We start from the raw sequence: 20,828 nt of genomic DNA, 5'->3' as shown, positions 1-20,828 counted from the left end.
TACACTACTGTCAATCTATAACACTATTGTCAATCTATAACACTATTGTCAATCTATAACACTACTGTCAATCTATAACACTATTGTCAATCTATAACACTACTGTCAATCTATAACACTACTGTCAATCTATAACACTATTGTCAATCTATAACACTACTGTCAATCTATAACACTACTGTCAATCTATAACACTACTGTCAATCTATAACACTACTGTCAATCTATAACACTACTGTCAATCTATAACACTATTGTCAATCTATAACACTATTGTCAATCTATAACACTACTGTCAATCTATGACACTATTGTCAATCTATAACACTACTGTCAATCTATAACACTACTGTCAATCTATAACACTATTGTCAATCTATAACACTACTGTCAATCTATAACACTACTGTCAATCTATAACACTATTGTCAATCTATAACACTACTGTCAATCTATAACACTATTGTCAATCTATAACACTACTGTCAATCTATGACACTATTGTCAATCTATAACACTACTGTCAATCTATGACACTATTGTCAATCTATAACACTATTGTCAATCTATAACACTACTGTCAATCTATAACACTATTGTCAATCTATAACACTACTGTCAATCTATAACACTACTGTCAATCTATAACACTATTGTCAATCTATAACACTACTGTCAATCTATAACACTATTGTCAATCTATAACACTACTGTCAATCTATGACACTATTGTCAATCTATAACACTACTGTCAATCTATGACACTATTGTCAATCTATAACACTACTGTCAATCTATAACACTATTGTCAATCTATAACACTACTGTCAATCTATAACACTACTGTCAGTCTATAACACTACTGTCAATCTATAACACTATTGTCAATCTATAACACTACTGTCAATCTATAACACTACTGTCAATCTATAACACTACTGTCAATCTATAACACTATTGTCAATCTATAACACTATTGTCAATCTATAACACTACTGTCAATCTATGACACTATTGTCAATCTATAACACTACTGTCAATCTATAACACTACTGTCAATCTATAACACTATTGTCAATCTATAACACTATTGTCAATCTATAACACTACTCTTTCGCAAGAGTCTGGATCTCGAAGTAAAGACAGTATTCATAGACCCGGAGGGTAGATTGGTTGTTCTGGATGTCGATGGCAGCGATGGGTGTGCTTTTCGACTCATATCAGTATACGCACCACCTTTAACAGGTAGGCCGGATTTCTTTCGACGTCTAGAAGTATTCCTAGGAACGTCTCGTCCTTTACTTTTAGTGGGGGATTGGAATGCTACCTTGGACACGCATCTAGACTATGTTGGCAGAGATAGGAATAGACGGGGATGCAAATGCCTCAAAGACCTGCTCAGACGCTTTCAACTGTCTGACAGGTACCGACTCGATTACCCGAATGCGCCAATGTGGACATGGACAAACCGCATCGGGTCGTCGAGATCGTATCTAGATAGAATACTGTGTAGGAGAGTAGATAGAGATAGCATAGGGTGTCCACAATTTCACATAGTCAGCTACACGGATCACAAACTTGTGACGTGTACGCTAGACTTAGATAAGACACATAGGCAGGGCTCCGGTTACTGGAAACTAAACGCGTCTTTCCCGTCGAGACCAGTTTTCAGAGACCGGATTAGCACGTTAGTAAAGAGGGCTTTGACAGGAGCCATCATCAATAACAAATGGTGGTTTGCCCTCAAGAGAGCAATAAAAGCAGAAGCGGTTAGGTATAGCAAAGCACTAGCCATAGACAGAAACAGAGTAGAGGGTGAACTAGTTAAGAAGCTAGAAGAGGCAATTAGAAGTGGCATCGCATCCGACGTTTTGGCGGCGAGGTTGGCCCTTGACCAACACTTCAACGCCAAACACGAAGGGTGCGTTGTCAGGGCTAGGATGCGTGCTCTAAGAAACGAAGGTGTTGGAGCCGCACGAGAGGCCCGGGTGGCGGAGGCGCAACAGGGCAACAAAGCCACCATTCGGTCTCTGGTGGACGAACAGGGGCGCGAACTGCTCGAGCCAAGCAAAATGTGTGAGGCCTTTCAGCGGCACTTTGCTCGACTGTTTGGGACGAATGGCGAGCGAGAACGCAGGGTGGACTTCAGTGCCTACCTGCACAGCCTGCCACGACTCTCGGCAAGAGAGGCGGAGTGCTGCGAAGGTGCCATCACGGCGGCGGAAGTGAGGGACGCGATGGCGGGATGCTCGAGGGACAAATCTCCGGGTTTGGATGGTCTGCCCTACGAGCTTTACAACTGTAAGCCAGACTTGTTTGGAGACGTCTTGGTGGCGGTGTACTGCAACTGGCAGCAAAACGGGAGCATTCCCGGTTTTGTGAGTCGAGGAGCCGTAACGCTGCTGAAGAAAGATCCAAACAAGGGGGACGTCATAGATAACTTTAGGCCCATCACTCTGCTCAATGCAGACTTGAAAATTTTGGCCAAGGTGTTAGCCAAGCGGTTGGCGCTTGTCATCGAGAAACTGATCGGCAAGGCGCAAACGTGCGCGGTGCCGGGCAGGAGCATCCATGACAACCTCCATCTGATGCGCTACATCATAGAGAGGGTAGTTAAGGAACCTGGCATGGGTGGGGCCCTGATCAATTTAGATCAATCGAAAGCTTTCGATAGGGTAGACCATCAATACTTGGAGGCTGTCCTCATAGCAGCCGGCTTCGGTCCCATTTTCCGCGGCTGGATGGCTGCCTTGTACAGAGGCATCCGTTCGGTAGTTCGCGTCAATGGGCATCTATCAAGACCCTTCGACATTGCACGTTCGGTCCGTCAGGGATGCCCCCTCTCGTCGCTTCTGTACGTGTTGACTCTCGAGCCACTACTGCGGAAGCTGGCGACGCTGAGGGGCATCCCGCGAGAGTTGGGATGCGGGACGAGCGTGTCGGCATACGCGGACGACGTCACCGTCATAGTGTCTAGCCAAAAGCACATCGAGCTTGTCGGCGAGACACTGAGAGACTACGAAGCGGTAACGGGAGCGAAAATCAACCGGGATAAGTCAGTGGGCTTGCGGCTCGGCACCTGGAGAAGCAACCCCATGCCGTCAAGTAGCGCCTCCGTCGTGGGACGTTGGACTGACGGTCCGGTTGAGATGCTCGGGGTCTGGTTTGGTCCAGACCTCCAAACGGAGAAGAACTGGGACGAGATAACGAGAAGGGTGGCCACTCTAGCCCGGCAATGGGCCGAGAGGAAGCTTTCCCTGAAAGGTCGGGCGGAGGTGGCGAACACGTACATCGCGTCCGTCATCTACTACCGCCTGACCGTCGTTCCTTGTCCCGACCCTACCATCACCAAACTGGAGCGCATCCTCTTCCGCTTCTTGTGGAAAGGAAGCGTTCCGATGGTTAGGCGATCCGTTTGCTGCCAACACCCGTTAAAAGGAGGACTGGGCATGCCGTGGTTGATGATGCGCAGACACGCGCTGAGACTGCGACATCTCCGGCTCTACGTAGACAGCGGTGAACAGGTGTGGTCACCGTTTGTGCGGCGCGCTTTCCCGCAGCTCGTCTCCATGACCGAACTGCAGTCATGGATCAAGAAGAGGCCGAGGAAGGGCGAATGGCACCGCGAGTGTCGCGCTGCTCTTCGGCAACTCCAACAACCCGGGTCAACCTTGAGCGACTGCATCACAACTAACGCATTCTATAGTGGATTAGTGGAGGGAAGGTACGACGACGATCTCGGGGCGAACCTGGGCGTCGACGAGGAATACCTGACCCGCCTGTTTAAGACGACCTTCGGGCCGGGACCTATGGACAACTTCCAGAGATCCCTGGCCTGGCAGTGCTATCGAGAAGCACTACCCGTTCGGGATAAGCTCTACAGGCATGGCTCGAGAAACACGGGGCCGACCTGTCCGAGATGCCGGCAGAGCGACGAAACCGTTCTGCACGCACTCGTACAGTGTCCCACCATTTCCGAGCTGTGGGCTTACGTCGAACAACTGCTATCGCGTGTGGGACGAGTCGGTCTATCAGCCGAGTCTATCGTGAATATTGTCGCGCCTCCTTCCTTTAAACGGGAAGGAAGAGCTATTTTCATCGTACTTGTGGCTATGGCGAAAGAATGTGTATGGTGGACGCGTCTGAAAGGTCTAGAGACAAAGACTTTCCTCTCTGGGCAATCTCTCATCAACTTCTTCAAGTATCACCTGAAGAGGAAGTTGAGAGTAGAAAGGGAAGTCTTGTCTAGTGAATGCTTCAAAAAAAGATGGGTGAATGTAGCAAGGATGGCACGTGTGAACGACGGAGCCATCTTGAGCATAACCCTATGAACAAGAAAAAAAAATAAAACAAAAAGGCAAAAGAGAGTCACTTACTGTTATAGTTTCTTCAATGAGAATATTGACCAAGGTTACCGTGGTCTTTTCCGTGGGCTTTTCCTTCCACGGCTAAACCTAAACTGTCCTCCCCTCTTTTTACACGAGAACATTACTGTGTGATACACGATCCCTATTGATCGGCCTTTCCTTTTCTTTTTTTTTCGATCCCTTTTGATCGAACTGCCCCTTTTTCCCTTCCTACGATCCCTTTTGATCGACACCACCAATTTTTTTTTTTTTTTTTTCCTTCCTTCCCCCTCCCAAAAAGAAAAGCTCTACATTGTATTTGTCCCATCTTCGTTGAGCCCTGTGTGGCTAATAAAAGAAATGTATAACACTACTGTCAATCTATAACACTACTGTCAATCTATAACACTATTGTCAATCTATAACACTACTGTCAATCTATAACACTATTGTCAATCTATAACACTACTGTCAATCTATAACACTATTGTCAATCTATAACACTATTGTCAATCTATAACACTACTGTCAATCTATGACACTATTGTCAATCTATAACACTACTGTCAATCTATGACACTATTGTCAATCTATAACACTACTGTCAATCTATAACACTATTGTCAATCTATAACACTACTGTCAATCTATAACACTACTGTCAGTCTATAACACTACTGTCAATCTATAACACTATTGTCAATCTATAACACTACTGTCAATCTATAACACTACTGTCAATCTATAACACTATTGTCAATCTATAACACTACTGTCAATCTATAACACTACTGTCAATCTATAACACTATTGTCAATCTATAACACTATTGTCAATCTATAACACTACTGTCAATCTATGACACTATTGTCAATCTATAACACTACTGTCAATCTATAACACTACTGTCAATCTATAACACTATTGTCAATCTATAACACTACTGTCAATCTATAACACTACTGTCAATCTATAACACTATTGTCAATCTATAACACTACTGTCAATCTATAACACTATTGTCAATCTATAACACTATTGTCAATCTATAACACTATTGTCAATCTATAACACTACTGTCAATCTATGACACTATTGTCAATCTATAACACTACTGTCAATCTATGACACTATTGTCAATCTATAACACTACTGTCAATCTATAACACTACTGTCAATCTATAACACTATTGTCAATCTATAACACTACTGTCAATCTATAACACTACTGTCAATCTATAACACTATTGTCAATCTATAACACTATTGTCAATCTATGACACTACTGTCAATCTATAACACTATTGTCAATCTATGACACTATTGTCAATCTATGACACTACTGTCAATCTATAACACTACTGTCAATCTATGACACTATTGTCAATCTATAACACTATTGTCAATCTATAACACTACTGTCAATCTATGACACTATTGTCAATCTATAACACTACTGTCAATCTATGACACTATTGTCAATCTATGACACTACTGTCAATCTATAACACTACTGTCAATCTATAACACTATTGTCAATCTATAACACTACTGTCAATCTATAACACTATTGTCAATCTATAACACTACTGTCAATCTATAACACTACTGTCAATCTATAACACTACTGTCAATCTATGACACTATTGTCAATCTATAACACTACTGTCAATCTATGACACTATTGTCAATCTATGACACTACTGTCAATCTATAACACTACTGTCAATCTATAACACTACTGTCAATCTATAACACTATTGTCAATCTATAACACTACTGTCAATCTATAACACTACTGTCAATCTATAACACTACTGTCAATCTATAACACTATTGTCAATCTATAACACTACTGTCAATCTATGACACTATTGTCAATCTATAACACTACTGTCAATCTATAACACTACTGTCAATCTATAACACTATTGTCAATCTATAACACTACTGTCAATCTATAACACTATTGTCAATCTATAACACTACTGTCAATCTATGACACTATTGTCAATCTATAACACTATTGTCAATCTATAACACTACTGTCAATCTATAACACTATTGTCAATCCATAACACTACTGTCAATCTATGACACTATTGTCAATCTATAACACTATTGTCAATCTCTAACACTACTGTCAATCTCTAACACTATTGTCAATCTATAACACTACTGTCAATCTATAACACTACTGTCAATCTATAACACTATTGTCAATCTATAACACTATTGTCAATCTATAACACTATTGTCAATCTATAACACTACTGTCAATCTATAACACTATTGTCAATCTATAACACTACTGTCAATCTATGACACTATTGTCAATCTATAACACTATTGTCAATCTATAACACTACTGTCAATCTATAACACTATTGTCAATCTATAACACTACTGTCAATCTATGACACTATTGTCAATCTATGACACTATTGTCAATCTATAACACTATTGTCAATCTATAACACTACTGTCAATCTATAACACTACTGTCAATCTATAACACTATTGTCAATCTATAACACTACTGTCAATCTATGACACTATTGTCAATCTATAACACTACTGTCAATCTATAACACTACTGTCAATCTATAACACTATTGTCAATCTATAACACTACTGTCAATCTATGACACTATTGTCAATCTATAATACTACTGTCAATCTATAACACTACTGTCAATCTATAACACTATTGTCAATCTATAACACTACTGTCAACACAAATGGCAGGACCCTCTATTGGGTTCACATTAGAAAGACCTAACTTTCTCCGATGCATTCCCCCCATTTAATAACCCTTAACCCTAATCCTTTCAGAATCCCTGGATGCAAGTGAATCATCATCATCATCATCATCATTCCACACACATTTCTTTTGCAAAACATCTCAGTTTTCTCTGCTATACCTCACCAGTATGGAAGATGGACATTAAAAGATGATTATGTCTTGAACAATCGCCCCTGGACTGGCTCTTGTGGCCCCTGGACTGGCTCTTGTGCGGGTGGCACATGAGATGCACCATTTTGAGCGTGGCCGTTGCCAGTACCGCCTGACTGGCTCCCGTAGGATTTTCGAGTGAGATCGTTGCCAGTGCCCCTGGACTGGCTTGTGCGGGTGGCACATAAAAGACACCATTTCGAGCGTGGCCGTTTTCGTGCGGGTGACACGTAAAAGCACCCACTACACTCTCTGAGTGGTTGGCATTAGGAAGGCCATCCAGCTGTAGAAACTCTGCCAAATTAGATTGGAGCTTGGTGTTGTCATCCAGTTTCACCAGTCCTCAGTCAAATCGTCCAACCCATGCTAGCATGGGAAGCGGACGTTAAACGATGATGATGATGATGATGTCTTGAACAATATGTCTGGTGCCACATGTAAAGCACCCATGTTGGTATCATGGATAAGGCACTGGTACGGATGCCATGTAAAAAGCACCCACTGCACTCTGTTTGGGAAGACGTCCAACTTTGGGAATCATGCCAAAGCAGACATTGAAGCTTGGTGCAGTCTTCTGCCTGACCAGCTTCTGTCAAACCATCCAACCCATGCCAGCATGGAAGGAGGACATTAAATGATGATGGTGATGGTGATGATTTATGGTTTTGATTCATCATCATCATCATCATCATTCCCATTTGAATTCCTTTCATTGACATTATGATTACTCTTGGAAGATGTAGGAATACCACAACTTTCACCAACGAATATGTATTCGATGCCAACACAACAGATTGATCTCGAGGTCTCCCTTTGTATTTGGTGACCTTTCCACCAATGTTGTCCAATTTTTGGCTACGGACAAGTGAAAGGGCTTCAAAGTCCATTTCATACCCTGTCTTCTCTAAACAAACTCCCTAGAGACAGACTCCCAGAGAGTGTGCCCCTCTTGAATGTTGATCAGACAGTGGAAGTAATCCTAGACAGACATGGATTTTATATTTGTATGGTTATGAATCATCAACCTATTAAGTTGCTCATAGGTGTTCTGCCATGCAGAGTCGACTGGTGATACACAACAGCAACAATAACAACAATAAGATACATTCATTAGTGGCTAAGGATATGAGATTTGATCTCATATTCTTATGATTAAAGATCACTCTAATTAAAACATAGTGATGATGTCAATCTTAAAATGTGTGAGTTATGTTAAAGCAATTATAATCTTATTTTTCTGATCTTATCTAAGTCTTTTGTTTGGATTTATTTTTCATTCCTTTTTTTTTCTCCTACAGTTCTGTGTCATTGAATTTGCGTATTCTAGAGACTGGTGTTGCAGAGCCAGACTTCCAGATATCATGTACCCATTTATTCCGCTACATCAGTCCCTTAGATAACTTCATTCTGTCATGTGAGGTAAAGTATGACAATTCTCTACTTCAGCCTTTCTGTTTCCTTGTTGTTTGCCATACGGTCCCTTCATTCTGCTTTCAATTTGAATCAATAATTTCCAAGTAACAATATATGTTAGCATGTGTGTGTGTGCGTTTATATATATATATATATATATATATATATATATATATATATATATATATATATATATATATATACATATATATATACATACATATATATATATATGTGTGTGATCCTAAGACTTTTTGTCTAAAACACTTTGGTCTGATGCACTATGGTCTAAAGTGACTTTTACATAAATACACAATAGGCTAAAGACATTTTTGTCTAAACTCACTTTGGTCTAATAACTATTTTGTCTATAGAATCTCAAAAAAAAATGGAAAAAGATCTAAATAACTATACTTTAATAATCGTTTTTGTACAAAGAATTATTGTCTGATGATTATTTTGGTCGAATGACTTGTTTGTTTGATAACACTTAACTGCATAAATTTCATTTTCCTAATAATCCTTTTTGTACTACAATGTGTGAAACAAAGTGCACCTGAAAATGCATTGCTGTTTATTGGATACACAGAAAATTCATTTGTAAATGGAATGCTAAGATGAAATGGAAGACAGACAAAGCCATTATTTTCAATACCTGAATGGAATGTTTATGAGTTCACACTATTGAAGTGTGGCAGGGGCAATTTAGTGTCTTAGTTAGATCACATTCAAATCTATAAAATGTTCTTGACGTTCTAAGAGGAGAAGAACAAATCATCAAAACAAGATTATCTCAAATTACTGCAGGGGACAAGCCCCAAGCAAAAAAAATACCAAAGCAGTAAGAAGAAAGAAAAGAATATTACAAGTTGTTTCCAATTTCCAGAATAGATCAAAGAAAGATTACCTTTGTAGTATTGCACGTAATCTGGATTGTTTTTAAATTTCATTTTATTTTCATTCTAGTAAATGTATATTCTATTTCAAGCATATATATTTATAAATAGATATAATCAGACAAGTTTCATTATTCCTAACCTAATAAACTTTTCTGGTTCCTTAAATGTTACCAGAATTTAGATCTCATATCACCGCTTCCATCATCAGCAAGGAAGCCTTTATTAAGTCATTTGATCTACTAGAAATAGTGACTAATCTTCATTAAATTACACCATATCATATTAAATAAAGAAGGCTGCATTAAATAGTTTAATGTTGCTGATCTACAAAATGACAAAAAATGATTCCAACTTTTATCATAGGACAGACTATTGTTCAATTGGGTTTCATAAATAAAATCAGCATCAACATTTTCACATTTTCTCTACATGTTTTGGGGTTGAATGTGTTTACCTTCTGAACAGCTTCTTTTCAATCATTAAAAAAAACAAGAATTAATAATAATGATTGTTTCTAATTTTGGCACAAAGCCAGGAATTTTGAAGAGAGGAGTTAAGTCAATTACACCCTAAACTGACCCCAGTTTTAGACTAATTCTTTATTTCATCAACCTCTGAAACAATGAAAGTTACAGTTGACTTCAGAAACAAATAAATTGCAATGATTTTAGTTAAAAAGTATTTTTGTTAAAAATATTTCTAAACTCATTGAAAGTTACTCTTATCTATTGTTCTTGCTCTTACAGTTGCTGTTTGTTATATTGATGCTGTTTAGCATGAAGAAGTTGTTCTTTGATGTCATAAGATACCATGAAAAGTTTCTTGGTCAAGCATGGAAACTCATAGATGTAAGTATTATGGTTTTTTTTTTTTCTTAATGATGTTCAACTTTACTGTCTGACATAGATGTGGCCTAATCCTCTATAGAATTATTCTGATGCTTAGTGTTGGGTTTGCTTTGATGCTTTTAGTGTAACTGAATTGTCTTCTGACTGTTTTCAGGAAAATCTCAAAAGAGTTGCCTTTTAACACTTCTGGAACCAATAAACATAAAACAATAAGATTTCAGGATTGATTAAATAATCAGCCTCTTCTCACTCTTTCTATCTCTCTTGGATTCTGTTTATATGCAAGAGAAATATTAAGTAACATAAATGAATTAACTTTCTATGAAGAATCAAAACTAATTTGTGAGCTGGGTTCACAAGAAGATTATCTCTTGTTTACTAGCATTTATAGGTAATACAAACATTGAAAGACGATATGATTTTATTTTCATTTCTGTTGCTGCTTCTCTGGGTTTGTTTAAATGATATTCATTGTGAAATGAAAGGACATTGCTGAATTGAACCACCATCTTCTCAGTTTCTAGTTGGTTTAACCCTAACCCTGATCAGTTGTTTTATATGCTCTATTGTCAGATACACAGAAACAAAACCTGCCTGGCATTTTGATCAGAGTATAACACAATCTATTGACATTTCAAGTGAGATTTTAGGATTTTAACTAAATATCTATTTAACTATATGACAATAGCAAAACATAGCTATATTGATATTGAGATTTGAAACCATTTTAACTTATCACTTTCTGGATGTAGACTGCTATAACCATTATCATTGTGTCACAGACAGAATGTGCCAGTGATTTCCATTACTATTTCTAAATGGGGAAGTAATCGAAGTTTTATTGAGCAAGGTAAAGCAGAGAAATATGATAGTTATACTTCTCCTAAAAGGGATTTAAATGAAACAAAATAACTGCCATCACAGAGCAGACTCAGCTCACTAAACTTGTCTTCCATTCTGTGGGACATATTTTGACTTGTCATAGAATGGTTTTACATTTTTCGTTGAAAAATAAGTAGATTTTGGTATTTTATGTATTCCAATATTGTGTGTGTATGTGTTGTGTTTTGTGTGTGTGTGCGCGTGTGTAATTTCTGCTTCAAGTTACATGAAATATTATATATTTCAGGCTTCAATTTGTATTACATCTTTAATTTACATGGCTTGTTATGTGTATCGATTTGTACTGGTGTCTGATATAATTGAAAAACTGCGCAGTTCTTTCTACAAGGAATATGTAGATATATCATTCATCACTATCTGGGATGAGGTAGGTACCATCTTTTCATCTTTCTCTGTGTTTTTAATTAGTTCAGTAAATATCATATGACATCTCTCAAGAAGCTGTGGTGGTTGCAAGCTTAAAGAGATGGATTATTGAATAAGTGTCCTTTCATCTCTTATTCAGAATACATTAGGAATGACATAACTATTTCCCCCAAAAAGAAATCTCTCTCAGAGTAGGGAGCCAGTCCATTGCAGCCTAATTTTCTGCAAGGTTCAGGAAAGCTAAGGCAAAAAATTACCTTACTCAAAAAAAGAATATAAAACCCATGTCAAGGATATGAACTGCCAAATTCTCAACCAAAATCTCAATTCAGTTAACTTGCTGATTTTTACCATTTCACTGAAAGAATATCTCCTGCCTTTATCCTTCACAACAAAATATCTGCATACTCTTTCTCAAAAAATGGTTCTATTAGTTTTTGTGGAGAGGTTCCATGCTTTGAATTCTAAATTTTGCTTCATTTAATTATTTACGTATATGCCTTAGGTGTACTCAGATTGAGCAGAGCTCTCAAACAGCATGACATCTTTCAACAAATGAGTCTGACATTTTGAAGTTATAATGTGTTTTCTGTCTTTATATTTCAGGTATTGAAATGCCAGATTGGAATCGTGCTCTTTTTATCCGTGGTCAAACTTCTATCACTATCACGTTACAAACAATTGTTTTCAATGACTGAATCGGTCTATAGCCGAGCAAGTACAGAAATTCTCATTTTTGCAGTAAGTCCTTTGCTAATAGTGTTGCCATTTTCCCCTCATTTCTTTCTTCCACTCTTCCAGTTAAATACAGGTTCTCCCACTAAATTCATCTTGAAACAGAAAGTATCAAGAGTAGCACTTCTCAGCTGCTGCCTCCAGGGCCACATTCTGCCCTCAAAAAGCATGCTTCGGGTGGTCTTTCCTCTATAGATAATTTTTTCTTTAATTGACTTGTGTTAGACCCCTAAAAAATCGAGGCTTTGGATTTGGCCCAGATACTAAATAGGTTGAGAACCATTGATCAAGGGTCATATTGTATTAAAGAAAAATATTGCAGTGCTCAGTGAAATTTCAAAGAAAGTAAATGAAAATGTTTTGAAAAATTTCTACCTTTGATTCTAAATCTTGATTAGGGAGTTTCATGTTCATTTTTGCTTAGCTTGCATCTGTGTAAAGATAACTGAATACTTTCGATAATGCCTTCTATTTGCAGGTTACTTTGTTTGTGGTAATAATTGCTTACACCAGTCTTGGTTGTTTGGCATTTGGTGCTGTCATCAGCAACTTCCAGAACATTTGGTCAGGCTTTCTGGCAATGACTGCTCTATTGACACGTAACAATGATTTCTCTGAATTTAATGATGATGCTTATATTGGAGGAAAGCTCTTTGTCCTTTCCTACGTTGCCTTAGCCACAACACTCTTCACTGCATATGTAAGTACTTTTTAATCCACATCTTGATTTTAAATTCTCCGTCTGTTAAAACATATCAACAGCACTGAGTAAACTTTTCTAGAAATTTTCTCTTTAAAACATTTTTATAATGAATAAAGCTGTCTTCTGAATTACATAGAGTTTCTTCAAGATAGCCAAAAGAATAAGGTATTGCTTTTGCAAGTGATATTCACTGCTAGGACTCTATTGTGTCTCTGAGCAGAAGACTTTATTCTATATTATTCAGCTCACCTATTACCAATGACAATGTACTTGTTTTGGTAAATATGTATTCTATCCAGGAAGAGATTTGTCTATTCCACTCAACTCACATAAACCAGAAGCTCATATTGTATGAGCCGCTATTCTTCTGCAGATATTTCTCCTTCTTTCTGAGTGAACCACTTTATATTTTAGGAAAGCTGCCTCGGTTACCCACGATAAACCTGTAGTCTTCGAGTTTTACTTAAAATTCATGTTTCTGTCAATATTATGCTTGGTTTATTTACGGTTTCTTACTTTTTATAATTCTTTTTTTTTTTTGCATTACTAGATATTTTCCATCCTATCTTCTAATCATGGTTCCTACAAGCTGAAAACAAATGGTGTGATGAGTTTGCGAGAATCTTTAATATTCATCTGGAAAAAATTACTTGTGTGGACTGGATTAAGGAATGAAGATTATCCAGATGACGGCGATTGTGCACTGCCAGCTGTAAGTATATGGAGAAAGTTCCATTTATTTGCCAAACAATATAATCCAAACAATATAATCCATCCCTTGGAAAACATTTCTCTTTCCAGTCTATTGCAGTAAAATTTGATAAATGATTTAAGAAATGATTGAAGTGGTTTGCATTAGGCATAAAAATTTGCTCTTGGACTTCTAGTCAGGATTATCCCTTTTTCATCAATTTTTCGGGTATTATAGAACTCCTAGTGAAATTCTCTGACGTAAACAAGTGAAAATAAATCTTTTCCATGAGTTATGCTTGGTCAGTATCTAAATTCTGAACAATAAACTATCGAACTGAAAGAAAGATGTGGGATGAGGAGGAGGAGGAGGAGGAGTTGTTTGTGAAGGGTGTTGAAAATTTAATTAGAAATAGTTGAAAAATTCTATAGAATTCTATTAATAGTTCAATTTGTATATCATTCCTGATTTCTTCCTTTACTATTATCTGTAAGCACAGTATGGGTGAATGGTTAATAGTTTTGCTTCACAACCAGCTGCAAGATGCCATGTTTTCAATCCCAAAACATGGCATCTTGGGGAAATGTCATTTTTTTATAGCCTCTGGTCAAATAACACCTAGTGAGAAACTCCCTAGAATCCTTGTGGCTGGATCGTTCGTGCAAGTCAAAAAGTACAACCTTGTCATGTACTGTGTCATGTTGATTCTGTCTGCAGCTTACATTAAAAGGACACATGTTTGAGGAATACTCAGCCACTTACATGTTAATTCAAGAACAGGTAATTCAGTTGAGATTAAACAACTGAATCCTCATTATCAAATGATGGAGATCTACTGTTGCCACCACCACCACCACAACTATCACCACCATTGAATATGCTGTAGCTCTTGACCTGCTAGAAATAGTAGCCAAATTTCCCTTGAATCGAACACTGCTTCAAACAAGAACACGTTGGATAATGTAGGACTGGGTATACTGTCTGAAACTAAGATGAGACAGGCATTGATGGAATGATACTGAACATCAGTCTGCTTGATGTGAGATGACCAAGGGTTAAACAACAACAACAAGTAGGTTCTAATCATTAGAAGGACTTTGATTTCATTGAAATGTGCAAATAAGTTCACAACTGTTTCCAAATGTTGCTGAACGCTTCTTTTTTTTTTTTTTTTTCTCTAATTCTTTCATCTCCAATAGGAATTCACTTTGGCTGAAATAGAATATCAAGTTGATGAATTATTGTTCCACATGAATGCACTCCTTGGCCTTTCTGGTATGCCTGAGAAACCTATGTATTATTTAACTGATTCTGATAATACATCTGATCGAGTTGGAGACGATGGTATTTCTACAGGAGCATCAGGTGTTTCAACGAGTGAATCAGAGGTAAGTCACTCTCACAACTTTCTTTTCTTATAAAGATGACTCTAACTACACAAATCTGCATCTTGTGGTGTCATATTGTACACTGTCGTAATTAAGGTATACAGGATAAACAGTATATATCTGCTAACAAATAATGTATTTGTAATGTTGCAGGGAATCATATGGCGAGCAATACATAATTTCTAAGCCATCTAGAAGGGAAGTCACTTTGAATAAGAACTTACTTAAACCATGCTGGCTCTTCCTACTATGCCATCATGGCAAGGAGACATAAAGTCATCTTCATCATCACCATTATCATCAAAATGGTGGTGGTGGTGGTGGTGATGGCAGCCATTATTTCCAACTGAAGTGTGGTGCATTGTGCTTGCTCTCAATTCTGCTTTATTAGAAATTTGATATCAGTTTAATAATATGATATTGGATTATGACAAAAAGCCAGTCATAGGATATTTATTTCAAATATTCATTATAAAAATGCCTAAATTTTCAAACTATATGAATATAAAATGGAAGGAAATGGCAAACAGAATTCAATGGCGATTAGCTAAAACAGCAATTGCAGGTTAATATCTATAACGGATAAAGCGTAAAGTAATGAGATCAGTTATAGCAGATCAATAGCTAGAACAGATCCAAAAGATACTAATGGACATTCACTAAACTGTTATCAATGTTATTTGTGATAAACCTATAATATACACTGAGATACTTTTATTAGTAGCAGAAAACTTTATTCAATATTTATATTTTGACATCGTTCAAGAAACTTCAACACAAAACTAAATTATATTGAAGGAATTGTTCTATCTTCATTTTTATGTCCAACACAGGTTCGAGGGGAATTGCTTTATGAAGATAGATTGGAAATGCGGGTTCAAAAGATAGAAGAAAATCTCTGTTCAAAAGAACCTTATTTGGCACCATTAATCAAGGGCCAGAAATCTGATGAAGAAATGTTGTCACCTGAGAAGGAAAATGAACTGAGGTGTGTAAACTCACAATCTATTATTATTATTATTATTATTGAATTCAAAACATTAAAAGCACATTTTCTTGCAGTTTTATGAATCATGTCAAAGCACTGGCATCTTCTTAATTATGAGGAATAAGAGAAACATTTTTTTAATAACTATTTGCAGGTCTCAATTAGAACTGAAAATCTTCTGTCAACTTCAAATGCAACGACAAGGCCACATTGCGCCTTTGTCTGATGAAAGACTTAGCAATGATTCCAGCACTACGTCCATGCAAGAGAGTCCGAGTGTGGAAAGGTCTCCATCTTCTATTTCAGACAGCAGTTCTCAACAGGCTCAAATCCAGTTCTCTAAAACGCCAGAAATGGGTAAATATTTTTTGATTTGTTTCAGATTTATCATTACTACAGTTGAGAATAAAAATATATATACCTGCTCCACTCCTTCAGTTTGGATATATATTTGTGTGTGTGTATGAGAGAGAGAGAGAGAGAGAGAGAGAGAAATTTTATGTTCTTAGTTCCATCAGTGCTTACTTCTAGCAGCAACCTTGTCTTCTCACTGTTGCTGCTGCTACTATATATATATATATATATATATATATATATATATATATTGCTACCTCTGATGTTTATCCTAGCAGTTTCATTTCTGTGCAACTTGAAAATGATGAACAGATAAGTTTGTTTTGATTATTGACTCACTTTCAATTTTTGCATTATCCTACTCAACTTGCTATTATTTCTATATGTTAGCATGTTTAACATTAACCATTCTTACTCATAATTTAATGTAATTGCAAGTCTTAACTCAATTTCCAATCTTTTTTCTTTGATTTTACTGTTCTCCCTCTTTATTTCTGTTTTGACTTGGAAAGATACAGTTTTTATCTCCTTCTTTCCGTATTTGTGTGCTGGAAGTCATCATGTTGGACAGGAGGGTGTTCACATGGAGGATGGCTCCCTTGCAGTTAATGATTCTGCAAAGAAGGAGGCTTAGAAGTGCCACTGTGGAAGGTTGCTAGATGTTGAGAATGCATGGAAGAAGGAGAGCCTGCCTCGTGTGAACCCAACAGAGAGGCTGGCTATCTGAATCGACAGTAGCCTAGTAGATGAAGCAGTTAAGGATATGGAGACAGGTCTGTACAGGGATGCTGTCAGTAGGGGGAACATCACAAGTGAGTATAGCAAGGAATTTAGTATACAAATAGGAGTCCACCAGGAATTGGTTCTCTTTCCCGTCCTCCCTCTCTTGGTTATCATAGTCCTCCTAGCTATAACTGAGGAATTTAAGGTTGGCTGCCCCTGGGAGCTCCTCTATGTTGATGACCTTGTTCTTATTGCTGAATCACTACCAGAACTAGAGAAGAAATTTCAAGTATGGAAGCACGGTCTAGAATGAAAGGGCCTCAGAGTTAGTTTAGCAAACACCAAAATATTTGAATAAGTAGGAAAATAGAAAAATTACAGATCTTTTCGAGAATGTGGCTTTGTTTGATATGCAGAAAAGGTGTCAGGAAGAAGAACTCCATACAGTGTGCCCAGTGCAAGCTATGGGCACATAAGAGATGCAGCTCGATCACTGGAAGATTAAAAGAGAAAGTAGTCTTTACATGTGGCAGATGTGCAGGGACATGAAACACGAGGGCTGAACCAAAAATAGACTTCTTCAAATGTCAAGAGGAATCCTTAGAAGTAGAAGATAGTTTCCATTACTTAAGTGACCAAGTTAGTAGTGGTGGGAGGTTGTTCCAAAAGCATAGTTGCCAGAATAAGAATAGGCTGGGCAAAGTCCAGACAGCTACTGTCTCTGTTAGTCTGAAAAGACATGTTGGACTCGGTGAAATTGTGGATGTCCTTGAATATAACAAGCATGTTTCTTGCATCGCTCTTCAGTTGAGGAATCTTAAATCTTGTGGGCTTGTGGGTGCCACTGTTTTCTTGGGGGCCAATGGAATGCTACTGTGCCTCTGTATTTCATTTTTAATAACTGTCATATTAGTCATTGCTTTTTAAAAAAAGGCAAATGAACCCTTTAAAGCATTTAGTAACTAATTCTCTGGACAGAATGTCTGTCTACTGAAGGGTAGTAATGTCCACTATTTTAAGTGGAGTGCATTAAGTTTTTGTTTAGCTACAGGTCAATCACAACCACCCTAATTTTCTCGGATAGTATGCTTCCAGGTCACGTTGTCCATGTAATGTTTCCATTTTACAATGTGATATGAGTAAGATTTTGGTGGTATTTATTGCAGAACAAGTAACTGCATAAAGGATTCCTCGTAGAATTAAAGGATGTCTTCAGAGATTCAACAGAATGCCTGCAATACAAATTAACTTTTGGCTCATACACAGCTTCTACAGTTCAACTGTTTTATTTGTCACTGTCTGTATTATATATTGTAATATTTTGTAATAAAATAATCTTATTTATTTAACTTCCATTCTTTTAGATAATGAATATGATGATTCCTTATCAGAAAATATCCAAGGAAACAATCCAGAAGCTTTGCAGAAGTCTGTACTGCATTTTGATTCTTCTAAAATAAAACCAACTTCAGTGGCCTTAAAATGTAAACCTACTAAAAGCAAAATTGAGGTGGATAACAAGACTGGAAGCTTTTCAAATAACAGTCCTGGAAAAAACAAGGAGTTACCTCCCAAGCCTACTTATAAATGTACCAAATTAGTCGACAGTGGACAAGCAACAACCCATAATAATAATAATAATAATAATAATAATAATAATAATAATAATAATAATGGTAACAGTACACCAGTGCCTATTGTAAATTTTCTGAGGCATGTTCCTGAGTCAAAACGCTCTTCAAGAAGAGATAATTTTGTACCACCTGAATCAAGTTCTGGTTCAGAACTTGATGCTATTTCACATAGCCGCCGCTTACCAGGCAAACGGAATCTGCGTAAGACAAAATCTAAAGGTAAAGGCAAAGGTGGTGCTGCAAGCCTTGTACCAATTGGTCTCTTTGAGCAGTTAAATCTTGATCTGTCTGCTTCAGAAGATGAGAACAATGATGCTGATTGCCAGTCAGCTGCTTTGTGTGAGAACATTCAAGAATGCAAAGATCTTCAAAAAGAACATGTAGAAACCTTTTCAACAAGGGCAACACCAAACCGACAAAAAGAGCCGACGATTCATGAGATTGATCCCTGAGCTTGTTGGTAAGTTCTCAAGAAAGACTTCCAAAACTGATGGTTACAAAGAAGAGACATTAACAATAATTGAAAGAGAAATTTATTCTGAGGGCCTGAGTGACTCATATTTTTTGTATTTAAGAATATTTTGTTTGTATCCACAGAATTGTCAACTTTGTTCATGAGGAAACTCTTAGCAGTTTTCCTTATTTAAAATATTGAGTGATTAATGACTGTGAATAACAATTGTTGTAATTAAGAACAATAGTCATTTATTATTTGGGGTTATCTAGATGAAATTTTGTAAGTATTGTGTTTGTATGCATGTTTGTGTGTTTTTAAAGGATTTTAAAAAAAGGCTAAGTCTAGAGAAAGAGTATATTAAGAGAAGAAACATAAAATAATGAGAAAATATATTGAAAAGAAATTGAGAAAGGTAGAGAAATAGTCTAAAGAAACTAGAGAATGTATTACAGAAAGTAAGATTTCATGCATATAATGGTAGAATGTGTGTATAATATGGAAACTGGCAATAAGAGGCCAGTGTATATGTGTGCATGTCATATAAATAGCTTATGTGTGATATATGTATACACACATATACACCCATCCACAGAGAAATATGTTTGAGTAGGTGTGTGTGTGTGTGTGTGTGTGTCTGTTTGAAAGATACAGAAAATGGAAAGCAACATGTCAAGATTTCTGGGAAACACACCCTATAGTGGTTTGAAGCCAATTGGGTTAGCATATTTGAAGAATGACTAGTTTCCAGATGGTTGTGCAATTTCTTACTTCTCTAAGATTAATTAGTGAAAGAGGGGTTATTCTATTATTGTTGTTATTTGTTCCTTTTTCCTTTTACTCACTAATTTTTAATTTTTTTTTTCAAAAATACTTTTTAAATGGGACCATAGAATTTTCACAGGCCAATTTTTTAAATCAAAATCATAAATTACAATTCTTACTGCATGTCACGATAACAGTGATTTGTTGCTTACAGGGAATTAAATATTTTATTCTTGTGTACCTGATTTTTACCCAAGCCAAATTATTAAAGAAATCCTTGCCCTCACATCATCGAATCGCAGAACTAAAGTTCTGTAAATAGCTATTGATGCCAGCAGTTGTGATGCTTCACAGCCACTCTCTATTCAACAGTTGTCTTGGCTAGATTTTCTTGTGCTCATTATTTAGAATGTGGTTTGGTGCTATTAATGAAACCTCTCCACTTAATTAGCCATTGAATATTTTTTTAATAATTGTATAATAGTACCTGGGATTTCCAAACTGTTAATTTTTGTGTGTGTGTGTGTGTGTGTCTAACATCATTTTGATTAGTAGTTGTGCTCTCTAATTGTCTTCAGAAACCCATTTTTCTGTTTTTTTATTTTTTTAATTTCATACACATAATACTATACTTTGGCTTGATTTTGAATCAGACACCAGAA

The 20,828-nt window shown here is 37.1% G+C and overlaps 2 protein-coding genes across 5 annotated transcripts in view; one reads left to right on the top strand and one right to left on the bottom strand.

Annotated features, from left to right (window-relative positions):
* Positions 1-20,828, bottom strand: part of LOC106874718 (uncharacterized) — a 75,106-nt gene that overhangs the window by 3,868 nt on the left and 50,410 nt on the right. The gene's annotated exons all lie outside the window — the stretch shown is intronic.
* Positions 1-20,828, top strand: part of LOC106880231 (polycystin-1-like protein 1) — a 247,369-nt gene that overhangs the window by 226,298 nt on the left and 243 nt on the right. For both annotated transcript variants that reach the window (XM_089356923.1, XM_089356922.1), the window contains exons 59-68: positions 8,601-8,721; positions 10,361-10,462; positions 11,592-11,732; positions 12,338-12,472; positions 12,945-13,166; positions 13,720-13,881; positions 15,060-15,248; positions 16,082-16,236; positions 16,391-16,593; positions 18,678-20,828. The exon at positions 18,678-20,828 is cut by the window's right edge and continues 243 nt beyond it. In XM_089356923.1, coding sequence (XP_089213049.1) covers positions 8,601-8,721; positions 10,361-10,462; positions 11,592-11,732; positions 12,338-12,472; positions 12,945-13,166; positions 13,720-13,881; positions 15,060-15,248; positions 16,082-16,236; positions 16,391-16,593; positions 18,678-19,399 — 2,152 coding nt within the window. In that variant the 3' untranslated portion in view covers positions 19,400-20,828. The remainder of the gene's footprint in view (positions 1-8,600; positions 8,722-10,360; positions 10,463-11,591; positions 11,733-12,337; positions 12,473-12,944; positions 13,167-13,719; positions 13,882-15,059; positions 15,249-16,081; positions 16,237-16,390; positions 16,594-18,677) is intronic.

This window comes from Octopus bimaculoides, chromosome 9 (assembly GCF_046866305.1).
Source record: "Octopus bimaculoides isolate indiv1 chromosome 9, ASM4686630v1, whole genome shotgun sequence".
Lineage (NCBI taxonomy): Eukaryota > Metazoa > Mollusca > Cephalopoda > Octopoda > Octopodidae > Octopus > Octopus bimaculoides.
Note: the sequence above shows the minus strand (reverse complement) of the source record. Positions and strands in the feature narration are given on the sequence as shown.